The sequence below is a fragment of the Megascapheus bottae genome, chromosome 7, assembly GCF_031878675.1.
Source record: "Megascapheus bottae isolate mThoBot1 chromosome 7, mThoBot2.hap1, whole genome shotgun sequence".
NCBI lineage: Eukaryota > Metazoa > Chordata > Mammalia > Rodentia > Geomyidae > Megascapheus > Megascapheus bottae.
This window is the reverse complement of record NC_143515.1, coordinates 8,062,519-8,077,137: the sequence shown is the minus strand read 5'-3', so window position 1 is coordinate 8,077,137 and position 14,619 is coordinate 8,062,519. Positions and strand designations below refer to the sequence as shown.

At 37.3% G+C, this 14,619-nt stretch overlaps 1 protein-coding gene across 1 annotated transcript in view; it reads right to left on the bottom strand.

Moving 5' to 3' along the window:
- Positions 1-14,619, bottom strand: part of Anapc1 (anaphase promoting complex subunit 1) — a 95,962-nt gene that overhangs the window by 9,005 nt on the left and 72,338 nt on the right. Inside the window, exons 41-46 of the mRNA XM_090336382.1 lie at positions 13,811-13,897; positions 10,473-10,590; positions 9,532-9,609; positions 9,184-9,251; positions 7,313-7,451; positions 4,813-4,899 (exon numbers count right to left, since the gene is read on the bottom strand). Of these exons, the coding sequence (XP_090192508.1) occupies positions 4,813-4,899; positions 7,313-7,451; positions 9,184-9,251; positions 9,532-9,609; positions 10,473-10,590; positions 13,811-13,897 (577 nt within the window). The remainder of the gene's footprint in view (positions 1-4,812; positions 4,900-7,312; positions 7,452-9,183; positions 9,252-9,531; positions 9,610-10,472; positions 10,591-13,810; positions 13,898-14,619) is intronic.

Here is a 14,619-nt window from a genome sequence, read left to right as displayed (position 1 = left end):
TAAAATGCCTAGATTCAGATAAAAATGGAAATACAACCTATCTGAACCAGAAGGACAGAAATAAGGGGAAAGTATGGCCACAATAGCCTCTGCTACAAAATTACAGAGTTCACACATAAACCACCTTTAAGCTCGTAGAAAAACAAGAACAATCAATCACAAAATGAGTAGGTAGAAATAGTAAGCCGGGCATAGTGGCTCACACATATAATCCTAGCTACTCAGGAGGCTGAGATCTGAAGATCAAGGTTCAAAGCTAGCCCAAGCACAAAAGGAGACCCTTATCTCCAATTAACCTCTACAAAACAGGGGGCTTAGCTCAAGGGTACGACAGTAGCCTTGAGCTGAAAGAGCTCAGGGACAGCACCCAGGCAAAGTTCCAGTCCCATGACCCATCCAAAAAAAAAAAAAAGAAAGAAAAGAAAAAAGAAAAAAGAAATAATAATAATTAAGTCACACATTAATGAAATGGAGACTAAAGAATAAAACAATGAAGCAGAGTTCTCTAAAATATAAACAAGATTGACAAACTTCTAGCTAAATTAAACAAAAGGGAGGATATTCAAATTAATGAAGTTAGAAATAAAAAAGGATATATTACAAGAGATACTAAAGAAATTCAGAAAATCATTAGAACTGGGTACAGGTGGCTTACACCTGTGATCCTAGCTACTCAGGAAACTGAGATCTGAGGATTGAGGTTCAAAGCCAGCCAGCCCAGGAACAAAAGGACCTGAGACTCTTACCTCCAATTAACCTCTAGAAAATGGGGAGTGGGGCTTGGCTCATGGGTAGGGCAGTAGCCTTGAGCTGAAGAGCTCAGGGACAGAGCCCAGGCCAAGTTCAAGCCCCATGACCCACAAAGAAAAAAAAAATCCTTGATTGAACATATATTTATTGATTTGCATATATTAAACTATCTTTGTATCTCTGTATTGAAATCAACTTGATTATAGTATATAATCTCAATTCATTTTGTAAGTAGTTTATTGGAAATTTCTGCTTCTTTGTTCATTAAGGAAATTAGTCTATAAGTTTTGTTGTGTCTTTATTTGTCTTTGGTATTTCACTAACACTGTCTTTACAGAATGGTAACATCCCTTCCTTTTGGATTTTTGGAATAGTTTGAGAAGCACTGGTTTTGGAAGTCTGGCAGGGACTCCATCTGATCCCGGGCTTTTACTTGTTTTTATTGGTCATTATTCACTATGGATATGACTGTGTTTATCCTCTTGATTCACACTTAATAAGCCATAGAATTTTTCCCCCTAAATTTTCCAGTTTGATGGAGGATTGTAAGTTTTCAAAATGTTCTCTAATTATTTATTTATTTATTTTTGTTGGCTGTTAGTCTTGGACTCTGGTCCTAGGTGCTGACCCCAAGCTCTTCAGCTCAAGGTTACCACCCTACCTCTTTGAGCCTCAGTGCCACTTCCAGTTTTCTAGTGGTTAATCAGAAATAAGAGTCTTACGTTCTTTAGTACCCCTTTAGTGCCCGGGCAGCTTTGAACCTCAATCCTCAGCTCTCACTTTCCTGAGTAGCTAGGATTACAGGCGTGAGCCACCCATACCCAGCTCTAATGATTTGCTGAATTTCTTTAGTATCTGTTGTAATATATCCTTTTTTATCTCTAACATCATTAATTTGAATATCCTCCCTCTTGCTTAATTTGGTTAGAAGTTTGTCAATCTTATTTATATTTTAGAGAACTTTTATTTCATTGTTTGTTGTTTTGTTCTTTTAGTCTCCATTTCATTAAAGTGTGACTGCAATCAAGGATTAAAAAAAAAAAACCAACATATCACTTTATCAGATGCAAAAAAAGCCTTTGATAATTCAACAACCCATCATGAGAAAGCTGTGACAATAGTAATTATAGCTGGCACTTTATCACTTAAGATACATATACTTCCAAGTGGTTTACTAGAGAGAAGAGTCTTGAGGATCTGTCTGCCTGGGCTAACATTAAACTGCAATACTGCCAAGTACCTAGGGTGATAGGTGTGAGCAACTAGCACTAGCACAGCTAGTTTATTTTTAACAAAGTTGACAAAAACATATGTGGGAGAAAAGAAAATCTCTCTTCAAAAAAACATTGTAAAAACCAGATATCCACATATAGGCAACTGAAACAAAGTATCTGACTCCTGTGCTATACTCAGTTCAAACTGGATCAAAACTCTTAATGTCAGACCTAAAACTCTGAAACTGGTACAAGAAATTCCTGAAAGATATATGCATAGGCAACAACTTCCCAAATAGAACTCCAATAGCTCAGAAAATAAGAGCAAATAGAACTGCATCAAGATAAAAAATGTTGCACAATGAAAAGCAAAGAGTCACTAGAATGACGAGATAGCTTACAGAGTAAGGGAAAAAAAATTGCTATGCATTCACCTGACAAGAGATTAATAACCAGAATATATAAGGAGTACAAAAAACTAAATTCCAAAAGAACCAACCCATCACTAAATGGGAAAATAAATTAAACAGATTAATTCTCAAAAAGATTAAAATGCACAAATGGCCAATAAACGCATGAAAAAATGCTCAATATTCTTGGACTTAACAAAGGAAAGGCAAATCAAAATGACACTGAGTTCATCTCATCCGAGTCAGAATGACTATTACCGAAAATACAAAAAACAAATACAGTCTAGAATGACTTGGTGGGAACATAAACTAGTAAAACCACTAAGAAAATAAATCAGCATGGAAGTTCCTTAAAAAAAAATAAGAATACAGGCCGGGAGTTTGGCCTAGTGGTAGAGTGCTTGCCTAGCATGCACAAAGACCCGGGTTCGATTCCTCGGTACCACATACATAGCAAAAAGCCAAAAGTGGTGCTGTGGCTCAAGTGGTAGAGCCCTAGCCTTGAGAAAATCCAGGGATAGTGCTCAGGCCCTGAGCCCAAGCTCAGAACTGGCAAAAAAAAAAAAAAAAAAAGAATACACTGTTCGACGATACCTACCACTCTTGGGCATATGTCCAAAGGAATGCAAATCAGGCTACAATAGAGATACTTGCCTACCTATGTTTTCCACAGCACTATTCACACAGCCAAGCTATAGAATCAGCTTAGATGACCTTCAGCTGATGAATGGGATAAAGAAAATGTGGTATATACACAAAACAAGGAGAACTACTCAGCCATAAAGAATAAAATTAGGTCATTTGCATGAAAATGCATGGAATTGGACAGCAATATGTTATTCAAAAAAAAGTTAAAAAGCAATAAATACCACATTTTCTCTGCATGAAGAATATATGTTTTTCTGTAAGAATACTATATATATATATGTATATATATACAGATATAGAGATAGATGATAGATAGATACGACATGTAGATACAATTGTGGAACTGCTTAGGAGCTTAGAGGAGGGGAGGAAGAGAAAATGACCGAAGCTGAATAAAACTGAAATGCACTGTGTCTATGTATGCAGATGACATAATAATAGTCACTTAAAACTGTTAAAAAAAAAACAGAGGAAAGAAAAGCAAGAAAACTCAATAGTCCGAGGGAGTAAATGTGATGACATGATATATGCATATACAGAATCTAAGGTAAAACCCTCTGTACAATCAATATACTTTGAAAAAATCCAATTACAGCTGGGGGTGTGGCTGAAATGGTAGACCATCTGCCTTGCAAACACAAGATCTCTGACCTCCGAACTAGCTATGTGATGATCATGTGACATCTCTGAGGACCAGTTTCCTCATTTGTCAGCTCAGAATAATAACGTAGCTATTCCCTAGGGTCAGAATTAAATAAGAAATTATGTCACGGGCCAGGAGTTTGGCCTAGTGGTTAAAGTGCTTGCCTAGCATGCACGAAGACCTGGGTTCGATTCCTTGGTACCACATACATAGAAAAAGCCGGAAGTGGTGCTGAGGCTCAAGTGGTAGAGCTCTAGCCTTGAGAAAGTCCAAGGACAGTGCTCAGGCCCTGAGCTCAAGCCCAGGACTGGCAAAAAAAAAAAAAAAAAAAAAAGAAATTATGTCACATACTCAGGAGAGTATACACAGACAACAATGAGGGGAAGATTATTTCACTTAAATCCCCAAGCAATGTTATAAGGTAGTTCTACTATAACCTCAATTTTAGAAATGAGGAAACTATTTCTTGTACATACATTTGTACAAACCAGGCTTCAATCTTGAATCATTTAATTTCTATATAAAATCATTCTGTCTATACAGTAGATTAAAGCAAAGATTCACTAAACATCATCAAAGTCCTGACAAGCACTGTATTATCATCAGACATAAAGTTATATAGAGAGGAAACACATATATATAGAATACATAAATTAAAGAAACATTAACTCTTACTCATCAAAATGAATGTCTTGAAAACCTTAAGTTACAAAAGAAAAAAAAAAAAAAACCTTAAGTTGTTTCTCCCATTAAGGTAGGAAGTTGGTCGGGAGTTTGGCCGAGCAGTAAGAGTGCTTGCCTAGCATGCATGAAGACCCAGGTTTGATTCCTCAGTACCATAAACATAGAAAAAGCCAGAAATGGTGTTATGGCTTAAGTGGTAGAGTTCTAGCCTTGACAAAGTCCAAGGACAGTGCTCAGACTCTGAGTTCAAGCCCCAGGACTGGACAAAAAAAAAAAAAGTTAAGGTAGGAAGTTACCGAATTTGTTTTAGACTGTAGTGATGGATTTTTGCCAAGCAAAAATCATATCTGAGACATGTCATCAATCAAAAGACAGAAGTAGATATTACCAAGTTTTGGTGGTTTACAGATAAAAATAATAACAAATTGTAGTTCTGGAACTCAGCAAAACATAGAATACATACCTGACCCATGTTCACACTTGGTTTGCAGAAATATTCAGCAAATGACAGAAGTGCTGGGTCAGAAGTGAATGATGAAACTGTTTCTGGCTAAAAAAAGAGTATCAAACAAGATCATCAATAATGCAAGTGAGATAATCACAGACTATTTCCTTCCTGTTCAAAAAGTAATACATGCAATTATAAGAACTCTACCTTCTACTTTTCATACAATATTCCCACAAAACCCAAGATGGTTCCAACTTGCTAGAACTTCATCAACCTGTTCTGTTAAGTTCAAGGTTTTCTTTATAAACAAATACAGTGTTACACTTAAAAATAGCTAAAACAATACATTTTATGTGTATTTTACCACAAAATAGGAAAACAAAACAGGCTATCACTCAGGGTTCAAGACTAAAAATTGAATATGAATCAGCAGAAACCTTCTGCTCTCTCAAAAGAGAGCAGAGATGGAAGAATTTCAAGCCCTGAACAATATAACTTCCAACCAACACTATCATGCCCAGTAGAGTCCTTTAAAATTAAAAGAAATATAAGAGCTTCCCATATTGAGCACAATCTGAAGCAATCCATGCCAAATAAGCCAGCACCGTGGAAGGTACCTGAATACAACACACAGAAGAGAAAGGAAGTGCTATGTAGGCATAAGAGCTCCGGAAAAAACGAATCTCTAGAAATCACTTAAACATTATTAATTCAGTAACCCCAAAAAACCTCTCAGGCTTTAAAGGAAAAAGTTGCCAGTTACCAGTGGCTCATACCTATAATTCTAGCTATTCATGAGACTGATTGAGATGTGCAGACTGTGGTTCAAAGCCAGCCCAGACAATAAAGTCTGAAGGACTCTTATTTTCAGTTAACCAGCAAAATCAAGAAATGAAAGCACGGTAGAGGGCCCAACCTTGAGGAAAAAAGATAATGGCTAACATCCAGGCTCTGGAGTTAAGCCCCAGTACCAACACCATCAAAAAAAGGAAGAGGGGGGATAGAGGAAGCACAGTTCTAGTAGGAAAATTTACAGCTATGAGTACTTACACTGAAAATCATAGATATCTCCAATAAATAATCTTATAGTACATTTCAAGCTTACAGAAAATTGAGAACAAAGGAAACCCCAAATTAGTAGACAGGAAGAATTAATGAAGATCTAGACAGAAATTAAGAGACAAATCAAGGAACAAAGGCTGGGCATCTAAATTCCTAGCTACTCAGGGGCTGAGATCTGAAGGATCTCAAAGTAAGCTCAAACAGAAAGTCTGCAAGACTCTATCTCCAAAATAATGCAAAATAATTAAAAAAAAAACTGGACTGGATGTGTAACTGAGAGTTCTAGCTGAGTGTGCAAGTTAGAAAAACTAGAGGCCTTGGGAGTACTAGGGGGGAAAATAGAGTAATACCAAGGACCAATGAACGAAGAAAAGGTTCCTTGAGAAGACAAACCCTTAGGCATACTAAAGAAAGAAATACAACAGAGATGAAAAAGGAGATATCACAATAGATTGGTATATGCAAAAAAGAAAAGTAATTAAAAAGAATTAGTAGTAAATTGGGCCAGGAGTTTGGCCTAGTGATAAGAGTGCTTGCCTAGCATGCATGAAGACCCGGGTTCGATTCCTTGGCACTACATACATAGAAAAAGCCAGAAGTAATGGTGTGACTTAGGTGGTTGAGCACTAGTCCTGAGAAAGACCAAGGACGGTGCTCAGACCCTGAGTTCAAGCCCCTGGACTGGTAAAAAAAAAAAAAAAAAGAAAAAAAAGAATTAGTAGTAAAAAAATAGTAAGTGCTTCCAGGCTCCAGTGGCACATGCCTGTAATCCTAGCTACTCAAGAAGCTAAAACATGAGGACTGCGATTCAAAGTCTACAGGACTCTCATCTCCAATTAACCAGCAAAAGGCCAGAAGGAGAACTGTGGCCCAAGTGGCAGAACACTAGCCTTGAGGAAAACATTATGGGGCAGTACCCAGACACTGATTTCAAACTCTAGTACTGGCAACAAAATTAAAATAAAGAATTAATGCTAACTTGCAAAACATTTTTTAATATAAATTAAGCAAAACATGACTGATTTAAAGAAGATAAATTATTAAAACAAATAATTTATGTAGTGTAAAGATTTGAGTTGTACTTGTTGCTAAATGTAAATCCTAGAGTAGACAGACAGACTGTACCTATCTTATCATAACTATCACACTAACCCAAGGTCAATCAGGCTCTATAATATGCAGCAATAAAAGGAAAAACTGGTGATAGAGTACTTGCCTAGCATGCATGAAGACCTGGGTTCAATTCCCTGGCAACATATACACAGAAAAAGCCAGAAATGGTGCTGTGGCTCAAGTTGGTAGAACACTAGCCGTGAGCAAAATAAGTTCAAGGACAGTGCCCAGGCCCTGAGTTCAAGCCCTAGGACTGGCCAAAAAAAAAAAAAAGAGAAAAAAAAGCTACATGATGTGGTCTATTACCTCTGATCTTTCAGTTTATACTAATCAATACTACCTTGAAAATCCGGGCTTCAGAATTCCTGTTTGAAACAGTCTGAGCCAACAAACTTTGCCATCCCATTGGATCTTCTTTGTAGGAGAGCTGGCCTGCTCTAAGCTTGACATACAAAACCCCATCCTTGGAAAGAATGGATCTGAAAGAAAATTAATTAACAATAATGAATTTAACCTGAGGCATTACTGGCAGTTCTCAGCTGGAAATACAGTGGTTTCCAATACCCTGTTTAAAGGAACTAAAGTCTTCATCATTCTCTACCATTATTCACTCTATCTAAAATTAAATCAGTCCATAAAAGAAAGTCTGAAATAAATAAGAAAACCTAAAATAAAGTTCCAGTTTTCTTTTTAACGCAGTTGTAGGACTTGTTCAAGTGCAAGTGTCAAAGGTAAGATTAATAATGCTAATATTAATTATGTACTGTTAATATCTAATACTTGTTGGTATTCCCTATGTTTCCTAACATGTATAGGACACTGGAGGCACTAAAGAGCTATTAACTGGTTTGTAGTAGAAAGAAAGTAATGTAAATATAAAGACAATAATATAGAAACTTGCCATTAAATGATGGGAAAATACAAAATCTCACCAAGTTATAAAAACTTTTACATTTGTTAAATTTTCTAGAAATTTTAAGACTGGTGGCTCACATCTGTAATCTTAGCTACTCAGGAGACTGCAATCTGAACATTGCAGTTCAAAGCCAGCCACCAAAAAAAAAAAAGAAATGTATCTGACAGATAATGGTGTTACAATAAAGTTCCCTTAAAAAATAGACATATAAATCCCGTTTTCTTTTCTTCATTTTGTGCTGGTACTGGACTCAGGGCTTCATATTCACCTGCAATTTCTACTCAAGTTTTGGGTTCTACTATTTGAGGTATGTATCCATTTCCAGCTTATTGCTGAATAGTTAAGATTTCAAACCTCAATTCTCAGATCTCAGCCTCTTTTTTTTTCATATGTATTTTTTACTGTAATGAATAGAAGGGTTACATTACATTCACCAGATAGAAGGTGCATTACTTCACATACATTGATATCCTTTCTCATGTCATGGTCCCCATTTCCCTCCCCCAGATCTCAGCCTTTTAAGTGGCTAATATTATAGGTATGAGCCACTGGTGTTTGGCTCAGCATTTTTTTTTTTTTTTTTGAGTCGTGGGGCTTGAACTCTGGGCCTGGGTGCTGTCCCTGAGCTCTTCAGCTAAAGGCTACCGCCATACCCCTTTGAGCCACAGCCCTACTTCCCATCTTCTAGTGATTAATTGGAGATAAGAGTCTCATGATCTTTAGGATCTTTAGTGCCTGGGCTGGCTTTGAACCACAATCCTCAGATCTCAGCCTCCTAAGTAGCTAGAATTACAGGCATGAGCCACCATGCCCAGCTTCGGCCCTATTTTCCTAAATAAAATCATACATTACTTTCTCAAGCTAAATTTCTCAATGGAAAGTATAAACATTTCAAAGCCAAGAATCATTTGAATATTTTAACATCACTCACCAGCTGTACACAAAATTATCAATACAGGCAGATGTCACAAGCAGATGGTGCAAAAAAAAAAAAAAAAAAAAGCAAATGTGTCTGTCTCTCATGTACCAAATGACTTGTAGGCCTTATTTGCCCTCAGGCTAGATATTTCCTACCCAGTTCAGAATATGACTTCCAAATGGAAAGTTTCACCTAATAAAAACTCAATTTCAAAGACAGATCATTTTATTCAATACCTCCTATACATTGTCTTGGAAGAGATCAAAGAGTAATAAGCAATATTCTAGATAATCTACAATTTTACTTCTCCATGTACTACCCTATTTATTTTCTAGAAGTTACTCTGAAAAAAAAAAAAAACAAACAATATACTTACTTCAAGTATTCTGTTCCCTTGCTTAAGTCTATGAGCAGTTCCCAGTATCTTGGGCCTTTAATTTTAATCTGGTAAGATAAATGTAAACAGTCAACAAAAAACCTGAAACCGTGCCTTTCAAAAATAGTACCTCAGAAATACCTCATGAAAAGGTTGTTAAATTCTATTTCTCAAGGAATAAAAGCATATGAATCATGTTTTGAAGGCACAAGCTCTCTCGGGACAAGCCCGTCTCTGCTCTTCATGACTGTTTTATACCAAAGACTTTTCCATGCAGTGACCTTCAATGCTATGCCATTCTTTCCATTTATCCCTTTGACGTACTCCTCCAAGTCATGCCCAACTTACCTGCTTTAAAAGGTGGAGCTCCGGAAGAAGCGTAGGAGCCATCAGTTCTTCTTTGGTTTGTTCATACCACTGAGTGCCCTTTATAAAATTTAAAGTAGAGCCATTATTTACTTTGTAGGAACTACAAAGAAAAAACATCCACTATTCATCTCCCTCTTTCCTCAAAGATACTAAACGATATAAAACCCCCTCTGACACTTACATTTTATTTCCGAATTCTTTTACAGGGCATGTTTCTTCTCCTACCACTTGGAGAAGTACCAACTAGCAGTACCAACCAGCTACACTGCCATGGCCTCTGGGCTTTTCATACACGTGTTGTCTTCTATGCTGAAAACAAGTCCCGCTTAGCTCACCCTTAAACACTGTCCACTGTGACAGATGTCCCAAACCCCACAGCTAGACAAAAGCACTCTTGCACTCCACATGTCCTTCTCATTTGTACAACTCTATTTTCAATACATCCCAACCTAGCTCCCTAGTGAATAGAAATTACCTAAGTACTATAACAATGCACCACATTTCTTCACCAGAGGCCAGTACAGCTTTGATACAGAGGAGGTACTGAACAACTTACTGAAGGAAGGCTACATGACCTGAGATTTACTTGTGCATCTAAATAGTCAATTTAGGGCTTTCAAGTGTTCTGCCAAAAAAGGATCTAGAAACATTTCTAACTCAAGTGCTTCTTAGAACAGCAGTACTAGCCATGTAGCATTACCAAGAACATTTATGAACTGTAAGGTTTAGAGACAAAAGAACAGTTGAGAAGGCCTACAAAACAAAGTCAGAAACTATACATACATGTAAACGACCTGGCAGATACACAATAATTTGGGAAGCTCCATTCATTACTGTCACCTCTTACTAGACAATACTTCTGAAATGTTTTCACCTGCAAAGATGAATGACAATAAAATTGCAAATAAAAATAGAGTTACCTTATAGGTAACTTCTAAGAGAGCATAGCAGGGCGTGTTTGTATCCACATCCACCGGTACTAGAAGCCTTGGTTCAGCAGCCAGCACATACAGGTGTCGGAGAGCCTGGAGATGGTATCTAGACAGAGGACGTGACAGTCATTGTAAGCAATCTGTCCCTTACGTGGTCCAGAGGACATTAGGTGGAGTAGGATTGTCACATAAAAAGCAGTTTTCTTTTTCTTTTTTTCTGACTTATTCTTTATGGTGTCAAGTTCAATGAGAAGTATGAATAGATGGTCCTTAAAAAGTATCTATGGGGCCGGGAGTTGGCCTAGTGGTTAAAGCATGCATGAAGACCCGGGTTCGATTCCTTGGTACCACATATAGAAAAAAGCCAGAAGTGGTGCTGAGGCTCAAGTGGTAGAGCTCTAGCCTTGAGAAAGTCCAAGGACAGTGCTCAGGCCCTGAGCTCAAGCCCAGGACTGGCAAAAAAAAAAAAAAAAAATATCGATGTACCCAAGAATATTTTCCCTACACATTCAGTTAGAAAGCTGTATAATAATGTATATAAATTGTCTTAAAATGAAAATATTCACTAATAAACAAGCACTGATAAAATCTGATCCTCTCAAATATCTTTCTGCTCAACATTCCTGTATTCTACCTGCCAGCAATATGGATTTGAGATCAGACCCTTTTATAAAGTAGTCATGCTTCTTCTTCAGTGCTATACAAATTCTCTGGCCCCTCTCTGAGCAGACAACAAGGATGCTATCATTAGCACAGTGGTTAGTGGTTAGATATCAGAGATGTCACTTACGAGAAACAGTTTTCTTCCCTTCCCCTCTATGAGAAAGTGTTCTGACGTGACTGTCATTTCTGGGGAAAAGGAAGTCACTGCGTTCTCAAAAGCAAAGTTTCTTTGCAACTTGACTGCCACTATTTGATTTGAAGTCATGTTGACTGCCACTGCAAAGCCCTAACCACAGTGAAGCCATTTTGAATTTAGACTCCATTAAACTCACCAACAACTAGTCACCAGGTGACAAACATCAGAGGCCCAGACAGTAAGAGAGCATTGTAAATGTTTTTTCACTCTTTGTTTAAACTTGCACCCATAGTCAATAAGATTGTGATTTGATTAGCTTAAATGTTAACCAATCACGTAGTAGTAACTCAGCTGGAAACCCCCAAGACCTGACTGTATTAAAATTGTGCTAACAAATTATTGGTGCTGGCAAAACTGGGCAGCCAAATGCAGAAAACTAAAAATTGACCCTAGCCTGTCGCCATGCACAAGCATTAACTCAAAGTGGATCAAAGACCTCAATGTCAGACCAGAAACCATGAAACTGCTACATGATAAAAAGTACGAGAGACACTGGAACTCATAGGCACAGGCAAAAGATTCCTGAACAGAGTCCCAGGGTCACGTCACAACAGATTGGAGAGAGACTCGATAAATGGGACTACCTAACAATAAAGTTTCTGTACAGATAAAAACATAGTTGCAAAAGTAGAGAGACAGCCAACCAACTGGGAAGAGATATTCACCAATAATATATCTGACAAATGCTTAATATCCAGTATCTACAGGGAACTCAAGAAACTAATCCCCCCCAAACTCAATAAACCATTCACTAAATGGGCAAGGGAACTAAAGAGAGACTTATCAGAAGAAGAGATTAAAATGGCAGAAAAACATATGAGAAAATGTTCATCATCCATGATCATAAAGGAAATGCAAATAAAAACAACCCTAAGATACCACCTTACCCCAACAAGAATGGCCAAGATTTTGAACTCAGACAATAACAGTTGCTGGCAGGGTTGTAGAGAAAAAGGAACCCTACTACATTGCTGGTGGGAATGCAGACTAGTTCATCCACTCTGGAAAGCAGTGTGGAGTTTCTTAAAGATCTGAAAATAGACCTTCCCTATGATCCTGGCATACCACTTCTGGGCATCTATCCTGAACAGCATGACCCAGGATATTACAAGGACACCTGCTCAGCTGTGTTCATCTCTGCACTATTCACAATAGCCAGGCGATGGAAGCAATCCAGATGCCCTACTGCAGATGAATGGATACAGAAAATGTGGTATATATACACAATGGAATTCTACATAGCCAACAGACAAGATAAAATAATGGCATTCGCAGGGAAATGGATGAACCTAGAGCGAATCATGTTGAGTGAGACAAGTCAAGACCTAAAGATCAAAAGGCGCATGGTATCCTTAATATGCGGTTATTAAATCCAAAGAGTACAGGAGCAAGGACTCAATAACTGCATACCCAAAGCTATGGACATGGTAATGGAAATATAAACATAACTATATAGACATAAAAACCTATGACTCTATAGACAATGTTTTATTTCTTAAATTAATATGTTTCTATGACATACAAACCCTTAGCCTAATTGTGATTATGTTCTAAATACTAAGTCCTAGTGATTGTAAATAGAGATTCCCTCCTTGAACACTTGTATGTTAAACTTGTCATTTAAAATATGATGTAAAAATCAACATTAATAAATTCTTAAAAAAATAATAAGTACATTTAAATAAAAAATGTGGATAATAGGAAAAAAAAAACTGTGCTAACAGGAGAGTTGGCGCTCTCTCAACTCACACCTGCTGCGCCAGTGTCAGCTGAGTCTAGGTTACAGCTTGTAATAAAGACTCTTGTACTCCTACATCGGATTCGGCTACTTCGTGGTCTTCAGGGACCCTGAATTTTGGGTACAACACCACTTCTAAACTCTTACGGGTATTTTTTTCTGCCTTTGTTTTTTTGTCTCTTCCATGTCATTTATACAAGATTTCACATAAAAGAGGAAACTCTTGAATCTCATTTAATATTGAATTAAATAATTATAACAGACGAGGTATCTTCTGGCTCTTTCCTTAGCTACTACGCTGATGAATTTATATGCTTGTCTAGCATGCACCAAGACCCCGGTTCGATTCCTTAGTGCCACATACATAGAAAAAGCCGTAAGTGGTGCTATGGCTCAAGTGGTAAAGCCCTTGCCTTGAGAAAGCCCAAGGACAGTGCTCAGGCCCCAAGTTCAAGCTCCAGGACTGGCAAAAAAAAATTTAAGATGATTTCCCTTATTTCTTATTTTACCATAATTCTAAAGACCCAAGCTAGTGGAAAGTCAAATATTTCAAGTTCTCTTCTTTATAAGAAACACTTCTTAAATAATTTAACTAGGGAAATAACTTCAAAAACAAAGGAACAGAACAATGCTAATCTGGAAATTGATCCATGAAACAAAAATATAAAAAACTTATCTCCTTAAAGAACTGGGAAAATGTCAGGTTGAAGACAGAATCATTAGACTCACCGGTTGTCAGTGCTATGTGCTGGGAAATGTGGATAAAGGGCACAGAGAAGAGCAGCAATGGAGGAGTTTGATGTGCTCAAAGAGTACCTGCAAAGCAAAGTTGACAGAAACAAATTATCTAATTCCTTCTGTGCATATCTTCAAGGCATTATTTTTATGGTTGTACTGAGGCTTGAACACAAGAGAGTTTATCAGGGAGTTACTTTAATGCACCAGCCTATTTTGCCTTGATTATTTTTAAGATAAGGTCTCAATTTTTGCCTAGAATACTTCTGACCACAATCCTCCATTTTTGCACTTCTTTGTGTAGCTGCAAAAAGAAGTACATACCACCAAGTCCAGCCTTTCTATTTATGAGACAGTGTCTCAACTTTTTTTGCCCAAGATAGCCTGGACCAGTGATTCTCCTGATCTTAGCCTTACGTGTAGCTGGGACAACAGGTCATGCCACCATGCCCAGCCTCACAACATTACTGAGATTTAGGAAAGTGAAGTTTTGTGCAGAAGTATAATGGGGTAAAATGCCTTGTTTAATACAAGAGTGTCAATGGTGTAAATGTTTTACTTTTCATTTAGACCTTAAGCTCTTTCAAGATCATGTCCTTTTTAAGGCAGAAGCCAACATCCCACAAATGTTAAAAATTCAATTCCTGAATTAATAAGCAAGACATTAACCTAAAATAGCACAGTTGTGAGAACCGTAAGTAATCTTAGAAATTAAAAATACTGGCCGGGAGTTTGGTCTAGAGGTAGAATGCTTGACTCCAAAAAAAAGATAAAGAGAAATAAATACAATACTTTTGTAACTT